Source organism: Lycorma delicatula, chromosome 4 (assembly GCF_047948215.1).
Source record: "Lycorma delicatula isolate Av1 chromosome 4, ASM4794821v1, whole genome shotgun sequence".
Lineage (NCBI taxonomy): Eukaryota > Metazoa > Arthropoda > Insecta > Hemiptera > Fulgoridae > Lycorma > Lycorma delicatula.
This window is the reverse complement of record NC_134458.1, coordinates 151,127,838-151,141,713: the sequence shown is the minus strand read 5'-3', so window position 1 is coordinate 151,141,713 and position 13,876 is coordinate 151,127,838. Positions and strand designations below refer to the sequence as shown.

Here is a 13,876-nt window from a genome sequence, read left to right as displayed (position 1 = left end):
AAATTGGGAACTTAATTTTTTTTCTGTATCTCTGAAATAAATAAGTAGCAAAATCCCCCAAAAAATTATGAAGAATAAACCTTAAGATAAAGATATTAACAATATTTTACATTAATACTTTAGCTATGGAATATTGAAAATGAATTAATTTAGTTGAATCAGTAGCAATATTTAAATATTATTAATATTTAGAATAATTTGACAATATTACATTTCTTATTTTGTATACACATGGATACATTCTACTTACAATACAAAAAATATAATAAAACAAAAGCAATAAATGAAACAGAAAAAAGGTAATTATGAGAAGGCAATAAAATGACAATGATAGGTGACATAAGAAAGACATTCATAGACACTGAAATTTTCTTTTGAAAATATCAGTCTAGTGTTAAAACTATAATAACAAAATAACTATAACATTAGTGTTAAATGAGAGTGTTGAACGGCTGGTAATCATGAAAGTTTTAAAATACACATTACAAAAACAGTTATGTTAAAACTGTATCAGGAAATAATGGAAAGAAGTCTAAAAGGGAAATATTATTCAGAATAAAAGTTAATGAAATAAATTTTCAGATTAAGATGAATCAATGTAGTCACCGATAAAAGAAGAAATATGAATTATATTTTTCTTACCCAAGTTCATGTCCATGTGCAGGTACAGCCCATGCTTTTCGCATCATATCATTAATATTATTTAGTATCTGTGGAGCTTTCTTAACATTATCACCACGTCTTATACTTTGAACCATTGTATCAAGTTTTCGTGAATATTTAAGAATTGCTCTTTCTACATCTTGTGGATTTGAATTAGCCGTTAATCTTTCTAAATCTTCAAAATTTTCTCCTCCATCTTCACCGATACATTTTAATGATGTTGAACCGTTCATCAGTTGGCTGACCTGTAAATAATGTAAATATATTTTATATATATTTACATGTTTATTTTATATATATTTATATGTTTTATGATCTGTAAATATATTTTAAATATATTTTTTATATTTATGTAAAAAAATAATTAACTATCTTAAGTAACACACTATATTCAAACAAAGTGGTATACATACTACAAAAAAAAAAGAAAATTTAAAATTATATTTATTTTTCTGAGTTTCAAATTTAAATACTTTACTTCATTAAACTAACCTATGCAGAAACTTTTCTGGCCTTTTCACTCATGGAATAACTTCTTACTGAAATAGTAAATAGAATAACAACTGCTTTACAAAAATCAACATTATATCAATGTAGCTTTTAAATCTTTATCAGTAAGTAAATGTGAGTCAGCAGAGAATGTAAAAAGGCTGCCACCCAAATAGGCAATGTAAACAAATTGCAAAAAGTTAAATATTTATTAATTTGATGATTCGTTATCAAAACTACAATGAATCTATGTTATCAGTTTGCACTACAACTGTACTGACTGCTGTCTTCGTAGAAATAATCTATCAGAAAATGACAAATTCATGCTTTAACTTGATGTATCCTGAACATAAAAGCAAAGAATGACGACTTCTTTGCATCTTGTAAACACTTTTTTAGTACTATGTACTTCATAAGTTACAGTTATTAAAAACTTACTATTATTATTTGCAGTTCTGTTTACTTTATATATACTGTTTATTATTTTTATGAAAGACAAATTTTAGATTTATTACATATATTTATGAATGTATACGTTGTATTATAATTAAAATTTATTTAACCACTAGAAAAATGAGAAAACCTTCTAGAAAAGTTACTGGAGTACTGAAAAGTGAACAGTACGATTAGGGGAAAAACAATAACTTTAAGATATTTGATTAATAGCTGATCTATACAGAAAGTGAAAAACTTTGCAACTTTCCATTTCCTAAACTAGCTTTTTTTTAATACTAGAAAAACTGTCTCTATCAATAGATCTTTTTAAAAATGGATGATATATGAGAAATCTAAACCACTGACAAAATGATAATAAGTCATTGTACCAGCCTTTTGTAAATGATTACGAATGTCTGGTAATCATGAAAGTTTTAAAATACACATTACAAAAACATAAGAAACAAACACAACCTTTATTACATATTTGAAGGTTTAATGTGTTCAATAAATAATTTATAAATACATAACATTCCACCGCTCGGTACATTATCCAGTGACTGAAAAAAAATTAATATTTATCAGAGAATGCAGGAGACCTACATTGCAAAGTTACCATATAGTAAGGGAATTAAAATCCCTCTATTATAAGTAAATGCAGTTACCACAATATACTTTAATTAATGAAAGAAAACATGAATTTGTGGTATTATCATTTTGTAGCAAACCATTTTAAACACCATATTAAGTAGATAATTAAAACCAGTTTATATATATTTATTAAGAACTTGTATAGACAAAAAATATCATTCATATTTAAAAATAAATAAATTAATAAACACTAATATAACACCTTTTTTTTGTACGTGTGAAACAACATGTTTCTAGCCATATACACAAACTCTTACCAAAACAATAGATTTTATTTAATGTACAGTATGATTTTTTTAATTATTTTTCACAAAATTATAATTCTACAAAATTAGGTTTTTTTAGTAATCAAATTATATTATTCATATTATTGTCATGTACAAGTCATAAATATAATTTAGTTATGAGAATAGAGTAGAACATGGTAGAGCCATGATAATGCACACCACACCGAAAAGAGACTTATATGAATAAAATTGAAAATAACAAATTATTCCCTACTGTATAAAATAGGAGAATTAATTTTATTAATGACTTATTAATTTATGAGTTATATTATAAGGTATAACACTTTCACAGCTGAATTATTCGTAATGACAATTGTGGGAATAATATTTTCTACATGATTAAGTTAACAGAGTGCCTTTGCACTCTTTTATATATGACACGTTCAACCATACTTGTACAATACTGTAATCAATACAATACTTGTAATACTGTAGTGTTTATATTCATGGTAAAATTAAGCTTAATTGAATGACAAATTATCTTTATGCAATTATATCAATTAATAAATTGAGAGATATTGTAAGTGGAATTTAAAAAAAAAGAAAATGTATATTGAAATGGACTATAATTGTGAATGTATTATAATTTATAGTATGTCAATGCATTTGCTAATAACTGTAAACACAAGATTACAATTTAATGCAGTATATTGCAATAACATACATAACTGTTAGGTCAATGATAAATAGCGAAATTGTAAGGGTGTAATTGTTATGTCTAATAATAAAAAAATTAATTTTTAAAGTTAAACGTGCTACTCATAAAGAAATTAAATCATAAAATATTATGAAAAGTAATCAAATTATTAATTAAAACACAGTTTTAAGTAAAATTAAGAAAAATAAATAATTATAAAATTAATACATTTTTAAACCCACTTTTATTAATTAATTATAAATTTCAACTGGTATTATGAACAATAACAGTTTGTTACCCTTTTTACAAAATATTATGTTTTGATTAATATTGGCTACATACTTATTACATGAAAAAAACCTTAAATATACTTCTGATTATTTACAAAACTTAATAAATTATAATTTCATTACCTGTGATGAAGATGAGTGCGATGATGATGTGCTAACACCTTTTGTCGTTATTGTAAAATTTGACTGTGAAGACTGAGCCATATGCTTTTCCTGATTGAATATACCAGTCGATGTTACAGTTTGCCTCTGTTTTTGTGCTGCCATCGCCTTCTATATTATCACATAATAGAAAAATATACATGTAATTTAATATTGTAAAATATGACAAACATAAACTAATTAAAAAATGTCAGAAATATACAGCAGTTGTTTAGCCAAATGTAACTTCTAATGTGAATAAACTGTATTAGAAACTCAATTAACATTGCACTTACAATTATTTCAAAATAATTTTTGATCATAATTTTACAAAAAAAAAAAAAAAAAATGCTAACAATATGTGTACATGTTTTGTTAATATTTTAAAAACTAAGTTTTAGCGTCTTTTCTAAGATTAAGCGCTTTCAAAAGATTAATACCCATATAACAGTCATTTATTTATGAATGGAAATGTAAAACTATGGTTTTTAATAAAATTTTACAATAATATATTGCGACTTATACTTAACAAACAATTACTAATTAATACAACCTTACTACTCATTTATAGATTCAAAGTTTTACCTGAAGGTTATCTTAAAATCTTACTATCTATCTCTTTTATGTGCATTATTAAAATGTTTATATAACTATGCATTAGATTAATTAGGAAAAAACCCAAATGTTATAATATAATGGAAGTTTATAACCACATCAAAATTTTCCAGTTATCTCAATTTACTTACAGAAGAGAAGTAATAGATCAACCATCCAACCGAAAAAGTATATCTTTATTATTATCAATTTATTTAAATGAATTTTAATTAACCATAACCACGGCATAATTATTACCATACTAAACTAAATGCCATATAAAAATAAGTGTATAATTTTAACATTATATTAGTATAATTTTGATAGAAAAAAAAACAAATTTGATTCAGCTTTTTCTATAAACAAAAAATTGAATTGAATTAACTAAAGCAAAAAAAAAACCTGGAAAAAATCTAATTGAGATAATTGAAAGAGAATAAGATTTAAAAAAACATCTTGCACAGTTCTGCACAAGAAGACTAACTTTTATTTTACTTTGTTTCCACGTTTCAACTTGCAGTATCATAACGATTCATGCTTCTAACTAGCCCTGCTCAAATTTTTTCGATTGTAAATTGAGCATAACTCAAGAACGACTTAACCAATCTTTATCAAATTTTCACATGCACAACTTCACATAATATACCACTACAGCATTTCTGAATTTCAATGAAAAAAAGACCTATAAATATATATTTATATATGTATATATATATATATATATATATATATATATATATACACACACACACACACATAAGGAAAACACAATTTAAGTGAATGGTATTTTTTTACTCCTTATAACTCAAAACGTAAAGAAAATTCATTTTCACCCCCCCCCCCCTCCGCACAACCAATCTAACCATGAAACCAAATATAATAACGTATTTTTCTCTGAAAAGTCAGAAAAAAATGAGAAAATAGCACTATTGAAATTAAAGCATTTGAAGTAAAGTTAAAATGCTGATGCCGTATAAAATAAACTGGTTCTTGTAGATTGCTAAAATTAAAATGTTTTTAAAACAAAGAATAACAATAAAAACTCAACGTAAAATAAAAATTGTTAAAAAAAAATTATTTGCAGTAAGATAATAGTATTATAATTTATCACTATACGTAATTTAAAAAAAATCTATTATAAATTTTTTTAATTTATTAAAAAATGCATAAAATTCATTGTGAAGGTCATTCATTATGCACTGATAACTGTACCATGCAAATTAAGGCTAAGACAACAGATATTGATCCCAGTATAACTATTAGCTTAACATTAGTCAAGAATGTATTTCCCAAGTCCTAGCTCTGAGTAGTTGCAGTATTAAAGAGGATGGGCAAGGTATAGAGTGCGTGACACATCACTAGTACTAGTACTATTCATATTATAAAAATTAGTACTTTTGATTAACTGTATACCGCAGTGTATATTAATCAGATAGTACTAGCTACCACTATAAAAACAGTAGTAGTAAAAATATTATTAACACAAATATATTCCCCATTACATACTGACATACTAATCTTCTTCCAGTCAGTTAGAGCTTGGATTTTGCCAGATTGTAGACTTTGAAGGAGCAAAATGCAACATAATATATAAAAATAAAGCAGTTTTGTGCTTAAGATCATTCATTCCAAGGCTTTTAAAGCTAATTTAGTGTCCTCCTCAGCACATCCAATAATCTTAGGTTTTGACATGGCTCCATAGAAGTAAACAACTATCAAGGTACGACAAATCATATGATATTTAAAAAAGAAATTACAGTGAAAAATTATACATTAGGTATTAAAATACACAGAATCTATTTTTATGGCATCTCTGCCTTTCATCTAAGAGGTTGTAGGATCAAATCGCGCTTAAGAATGGCATTTTTTCACCCACAACAAAATTCATTATTATCCATCATAGTTAATACTACTGGATGTCAGACTGTTTTTGATATTAAATAAATAATATTAAGTGAAAAATTTAAAAAAAATTATTTCCTTTTATGAAAAATAAATAAATACATTTTTAGGTTCTGGACAAGATGGTAAACTGCATCTTTCACAAAGAGATTAATTTGCAACACTTGGTATATCTTGGGGGTAAAATGCAAACAAATGAACTTTTATCACCCGATTCTTTTACAAAAATGAAATTAAAACCATGCTGAGAGCATTTGGTATTATTGGTGTTTATAATTACTAAATGTTACACCTATGACAATCAATACCACTTAATATTTACAGAAAAAATATAGTAAAAAAAAAAAAAACTGGAATTATAAAACATATAAATTTGTAATAATGTACAATAAATAGATATTAATCAGTCAAATAAATAACAATTTAAGGTTACACTGTAAATCCTACAGTTATTGATGTATAGAGGGAGGAAGGGGAAGAGAAAGAGTGAGTCAAAAAATAAAATTATTTATTATCAAAAGGAAGCTATTAATTCATAATTCATCTCAAATAAAATAGAATATATGGACTAAATCATGTATTTGGATCTGAATACCAGTATCATCATTATGCTTTGATCAGTAAGATTAAATTAATGCCACTTTATTTAAATGTTGACTACAACTTCAAAAAACCCAACTGGGCAACTACAACTGAATTAATGAGTGGCAAATTATGAGCCAGTTTAATTGGAAAATTAATTAAACTGATATTACATAATCTAACCAACATTGACTACATCAGGAACGTAATAAATTTCAAAACTAAGTTTTAAGGATAACAATGCAGTTGTTTTTTTTTTGTAAGCAAATATTATTAAAGGCTGTATGAATATATTTTTGTAGTGTTTGGTAAACAGATCTTATAGTAGTCATATCAAACAATGTGGGTTGCATTACTTAAAAAACAGTAAAGGATGAAAAACTTTCTAAAATAAAAACATTTTCATTTTATCAATTGTCATTATTTGTACACTAAAAGAACAGACGTGTTTTACTTATCACTTATGAAAAAATTTAATAAGAAAATTTCAAAATTATTTAAAATTCAATTTTTTGACTTTTTTTGTCATTTTTATGTTAAATAAAAAAGAAAACTTATGTGATTTTTCTATAAAATTTTGCCTTTTCTTCATAAGTTATAAAACTATAAAGAATGGCAAAAATGCATTGAAAGAAAAGAATAGAACTCTCTAATAAAGAAAAGAAAAAAAAGGAAAAGAAAAGCTGTTACCACAGGAAACAAATACAATAGTGGGTGTGATGGGGTGGCAGTGTCTCTCAGAAGACAGTTGAGAGAGAAATTTTTCTCTATAAGGTAAACAAAGAGAAGTTACAGCGCAAAAAATCCATATCAAAATAATTTATTAGTTATGTTTTCAACAAATTTTATTGTTATAAATGTTTATTTAGAATGTACATAAATATTTCTCTTTTACCAAATCCTTAATTATTGAATGAATTGTAAAAAAAACTTACAATCTTGCAAATATAACCTAATTTCTGATTAACCTAATGTAACATTTCTAACAATATTATTCAAAGTATTTAAAGAAAGTAATTCATCAACTGAATAAAGAAAATTATACACTGAACAGTAAACATTTTTATAATTTCTTCCAAAGAGAATTTTTACAATCTTTCATATCATAGTATCTGATGGTTTGCGTATCAAAGTCTACATAAATAATGGGATATTTTGAAATAACTTTAATTATAAAAAAAGTATCAGTATTAATAAAAATTAATTTCAACAAAAAAATAACCTTAATTATAAAATCGGATGCTTTCTGCTTTTACACTATAATTAAAATACAATTATGTTGTCATTATCAAATATTCTTCAACATCACGGCCAGTTTAACTACTGATGAAGATAAACTAAAATATTTAACATAGATATTCAAACATAAACATAAATAAGTAACAATATTTTTTTTACATTCCTGATGATGGTGTAAAAGTAAAAAAGCTTGCATAATTAGTTTTTTGGTTAGGGGTTAATTTTCATTATTATTAATTTTATAATAAATTTATCAACTGATTATGAATATGTTTTATAAATATTAAATAATTATTATTCTCTGAGTGAATATTACCCTTTTAAGGTTACTGGGGGAAGGGTGATAAGGAAGTCCAGTTTTATTTGATATCTGACAATGATAACCTTTCATCTTTATTAGGATAAAAGTAAAGGTTAAATGGTCAAGCATACAATGGTTTTAAAAGTTATGCATCTTGCGTTATCTGAAGTACAAAATCTATGCCCTTTTGTTATAAAGAAATAAAAATAAATTTTACAAAATTAATAACATACAAACTAATTTGTCATGCAGATAAATAACTGAAAAATATTTTTTCTCTTTCATAGATTTCAATTTTTGGTAGACCTACGCTTGTTTCTGGCAATTTAACTAATTTTTCTTTTTACCTTTTTTTTTCACTTTAACCAGTGAGGTTATGGTAAAAGAAACATTTTTATAAAAATATTAAAGAATTCCTTAAATCTTCATAACATTATACAAAAACTCAAGTTATGGTGTATACCTATACAGATATATTCCTTAAAGAATAATACTTAAAATGAAGAAAAATTTAAACAAAATGCAAACAAGAAAATGAAATATGATAAAACATCATTTGTATTTTTTAATAATGATGATATAATAAAACCAAAATAATCCCTTTTTCAAATAATGATCCAGGTTATGGCCTTCTGCCATAATAATTGACAAGTCCCCTTCGACCATGCATTCTTTAATAAAACACCCCCAGCAGTAAAAAGAATCTTTTATTTCAAATTCTTTTAAATGTTGCCTTAAAAAAATAATAAAACTGATTGCTAGATCAACTGTATTTACAGAATAGCAAAACTATTATTTTGATAATTAAAAAATACAATAAAAAATAACCTACAATGAATTGAAGTAATGGTTTCATTCTCTGTGTAAGTTGGACATTTCTTTGTAACATCATCCTCTAAATATAAGCTTAGAAGATGATAACTACAAGCTTAGAGGATGAAAAGTAGTGGCTTAAAAACTTATTTTCATTACAATGAATAGAAATAACTTACAATAGAGCTATTTATTTTTTGGCTATTTTCTGTTGTGAATCACATTACATAATAAAAAAATATCTGAATGTTAAACAAGAGTTTTCATAGAAAAAATTCATTAAAAAAAAGATTTTAAATGTGAACCGACAAATAAATTAATAGGATAACAAAAAAAAAAAAAAAATATATATATATATATATAAATATCCAAAAGAAATTTATAGTAATAATTAAAACAAGGTGTTGAAATCAAATTAATTTAGTTAACTGACCTTTTCAGCCAAAAATGAATCAGTCTGCAGTCTCATAGAAGCAGCGCTCACATTTTGACTCTCCTGTTGTGTCACTTCACCAGACTTAACCGATCTCTGTTCCTATAAACACACAAACACAAATACTATTACGCATCAACTGTACTATACGTGTATCACACTGCATTAACAGAACCGAACTACTATTAAGTTAGATTAAATTTAATTTACATTTGAAAATTCTAAATATAATTCTAATGTTTGTTTATATTGCGTAACTAATACATTGAATCACATGCACACCCGTATCCCTTCCATTACAGCCGTCACATATACAGTGAAAAAGCGATCAGATTTTTAAAATTACTACAACTCTTTCCAATGAGGAGCAATAAATAAAATAAAATATGCTAATATTAGAAAAGATTAATGTATATTACAACTTCCAGTTCTAAAATTAACTTTCTTATTAATAATTTTTTACTGTTTTTTTCTCTCCCAAGATAAATTTAGGCATGCTGTCATAAAATATAGTATTTAATATAACATATATTTTTTTCATTTCGTACAAAAATAATATTAAAAAATCTAAATATAATAAAGTAAAACATTTATTTTGCTTATTACTCATTAAGAAATAATTTTATTCCAACTATAAACATTAAATGAAATTATAATATTTTTATATGAATATAAGTCTGCCTAATGCGCAGATACGTTCACAAAATTAAAAATACTACACATAGTTGGCACAATTACATAATTTAACAAATAAAAGTTAATTGTTATTTTCAAAACATATCTGATCCAGAAGTATAATTAAATTATGCCAAAAATAAACTAAAAAAAAATAAAACTTTTCATTGTTAAATAATGATGATATTTTACTGATAATTCCAAAAATTGGTTTACGATTTAAAATTTAACTCATCCTTCAGGAATAAAGTTGAAAATTATTTTTATCCTTAACTATATTTATTTTCTAGTCTAAAATGAAACAGGAAATATTAAAAAGCTTAAAAAATTATACCTCTTTTTTGTAAACAATTTTTGAGAATTTTCAGTTTTAAATTTATTTCAATAAATGTTCAGCATACCTCTGTGTAAAAAATATTCTAGATTAATTTGTAGAAAAAGTAAAAAATCATAAAAATTTATGTAAATAAAACCCTTTATTAATTTAGTTCACATAAGATAAGATATTCTGTTATAAATTAACATAAAAGCTGAATAAAATAGTAAAAAAAATATTCCAATCTTCATGCAGATTGATTATCCTATTTTTCTTCTCTCTACCTTCCTTATCTTTCAATGCCTATTGGTTAAAATCAAGCTTCCTATTCCTCTAAATTCAAAAATTTAGTTTATATCACTTTTTGGTGGGCTACTTGAACAATAATTACTATTAAATATATATATATATATATATATGAAATGTATCCCCTATCAGTGATAATCAGTTTAGAACTATTCTTACTGTGATTATCCTTTATTAGACAAAAGTAAAATTTCAATTATAGCAGGTTGAAATTGTAAAATGTTAGAAAAATTGAAAAATATTTCAAAATGTGCTGTTTCCAATAGTACTTTTAATGATTCTATTTTCTGAATACTTAATATATAAATCAATTTTCCACAAAATCCAACCTCCTTCAAGAAAGAATTCAAAAAGCAATTCCCTTACATAAAGACCCTATATCAATTCCCTTGCATTTAATTTCATGATTGAAGATTAGGCTATACCTAAGACATACAGAAAAACTGACATTAATATTTATGAATAAAGAAATAATTTAGTAAACAAGATTTTAATGCTTCTGGATTCTGGAACATTGGGATATAAAAAAATCAGAACAATTAATTTTTTTTTATAAATAGCATTATTTCTCTCTACAAGTTACACTACACCAGTCAGAAAATTAAAAATTTTGAAATTCTCGACAGCTTTTTAATAAATTCATATTCCAACTTTTAATGAAATAAGGATTATAATTATATATTTTAGAACATAAAAGCGTTATACTAAAAAAATTTCAAATTATTACTTTTTTTTCATCTAAAAAAAAAAAATGGTTGGACAGAACTTCTGTGAATCTTTTACACATATACTTACTTACATATACATACACAACTTATTTCTGAAAGATACAAATTATTATTGAAAACAACTTGATGTTTGAAATATTGATCGATTTTAAGGAAGTTAACTTTTTTTTCATCATGCTAATATTATAAGGTACGATTCTAAGCTAAAAATAATGGTCATACACAAAAAAAAATAAATCGCCAGATTATTGCTGAGAACTAAACTTGAAAGCAGCTGATTTATAAGCCAGCATACTGATTGCTATACTAACTGGCTAAAATCTCAAATTTTTGTTGTATTACAAACCTTTCTATACATTTCTAACAAGGTAATAAAAATATATTACCAATTTAGCTTTTTATCTTTTTAAAAAATGCATGTGGATTAGTGCAATACAATTTTTTTTTTTAATACAAATTTAAAGTATTTGTACATTGACCTTGCTAACGTTTGTCATGGTCGATTATGTTTTAAATATCTTGCTCAAAGATTTCTTCAGAACTCTTCAGGGCTTCTTGGCTGCGTGTGTATGTTATAAAGAATGCTGCCGCTACAATGGGATACCCTCCATTAATTTTTACTGCGTGTTTAAATTACGTTATCAGATTTGCCATTTGGAAACTTAAATTCATTTATTTATTGCTTTATATACACGTTAGTCAAAGTCCAGAATATAACTTCTTCAGGAGTTTGTGAGTTAACGAGTGAAATGAGGGCGATAATAACAAACAGTTACGATTTAAATTATTCCTATATATATTATCGGGTTAAAATACTACGCATTTTACACTGATAACGGTTTTCATTTTAAAATATTATAATCAGATGTTAACATAATTTGAATTAGGAATCATCATGAACTATCAATAGTTCATTGCGACATTAAAAAAAGAGTAAATAAACTGCGTTTAAAAATTAATACCGTTATAAAAACGTGTTATAGCTAGGAAAAAAACCAGAGCCGTTAATTTCTACAAAGCACATTATTACTGTTCCAATTCTCTCGCAAAGCATTAATGGGTCTCGTACAAAAAAATTATATACATTTTAACGGCCCATAACTCACTAAATTATTTTTGTTTACAGGTGTAACTGATTTGAAGTAATAACTAAAATAATACTAAGTTTAGATGAATGAACATTTAACTTAAAGTACAAGATGTACAATAATAAAATACAAAGAGAGTTTGGAAGGGCGTTTCAAATGGATATACTCGAATTAAAAATAATTTCAATAAATCGAGCTTAAAATAATAAGTAGTGAACAAAGAATCTGGGAGTATCCATACCTCCATTTAGAGGAAATGGAGCTTCCGGAAACATGTTGCATCGATCCCTTAAAATATCTCCTCCACGAAGGAATTTTAAGGCAATAATTTTGAAATAAATATTTCGTAATACGTTGAAACAGAATAATTGAAAGAAAGGTTTTTCCAAGATTCCATGCTTCATAGTAGCTAGGGATGTTTATTTACAGCTGGAAATTCATAAAGCTAAATATTGGCAATGTAAAGGTTTAATGCTGCATCATAAAACAACTTCTTAATACCATTATGATTGGGAAAATAATTTTCAAAGAAATTTACGTAATTGAATTAAGCGAAACGGTTACACAGAATAACTTGCAAGTACATTATATCTCATGACATTTGATTATTTTATGGAAACATATCCCTATATACCAAATAAATAGTTGTGCAAATCATTTATTGGTTTACAATACCAATTACACCTCAATTAACAGAATCAATTGAAATTAATAAACTGAAAGATCAATTGAAACAGAATGAGATGAAATACAACAAAATCTTCATGATGTTTTTAATTGTATGGTTTCCGTTATCGGCTTAACTAGGCAAGAATATTCACCATAAAAATATAACCATAATAATATTATAAATATAACCATAATAATAATATTCGTCGTTTAATTACGACAACCTGAAAAGATTCTATGAATGTTTTCTTTAAACTATATTATACAGTTTACAAGTAATTAAATAAATAATACAGTTTATTAATTTTCGAAGGGTTTGTACAAATTTCGGCAAGAATCTCCACTAAATTTGCGGTGAGAGTCTGATTAAACAATATATATGGTATAGATGGATATTTCCAGGGGTGGGTAATGACTGTGGCGGTCCTTTCTACGCAATATAAAATAACTTTAAATGGCTGTGATGCTTTACGGATGAAGCTCGCTCACCTTATATCCCTTAGTATTCAATCAAACCAATAATATTAGCCCCTTTCTTTTTCTGTTTAGCCTCTGGAACCACCTAAGGTATTACTTCTGAGGATGATATGTATGAATGTAAATGAAGTGTATTCTTGTACAGTCTCAGGTCGACTAT

The 13,876-nt window shown here is 25.4% G+C and overlaps 1 protein-coding gene across 5 annotated transcripts in view; it reads right to left on the bottom strand.

Annotated features, from left to right (window-relative positions):
* The window catches only part of Sarm (sterile alpha and armadillo motif), a 297,807-nt gene that overhangs the window by 21,592 nt on the left and 262,339 nt on the right, over window positions 1-13,876 (bottom strand). For all 5 annotated transcript variants that reach the window (XM_075364376.1, XM_075364378.1, XM_075364381.1 and 2 more), the window contains exons 5-7: window positions 9,458-9,559; window positions 3,576-3,725; window positions 643-908 (exon numbers count right to left, since the gene is read on the bottom strand). In XM_075364376.1, the coding sequence (XP_075220491.1) occupies window positions 643-908; window positions 3,576-3,725; window positions 9,458-9,559 (518 nt within the window). The remainder of the gene's footprint in view (window positions 1-642; window positions 909-3,575; window positions 3,726-9,457; window positions 9,560-13,876) is intronic.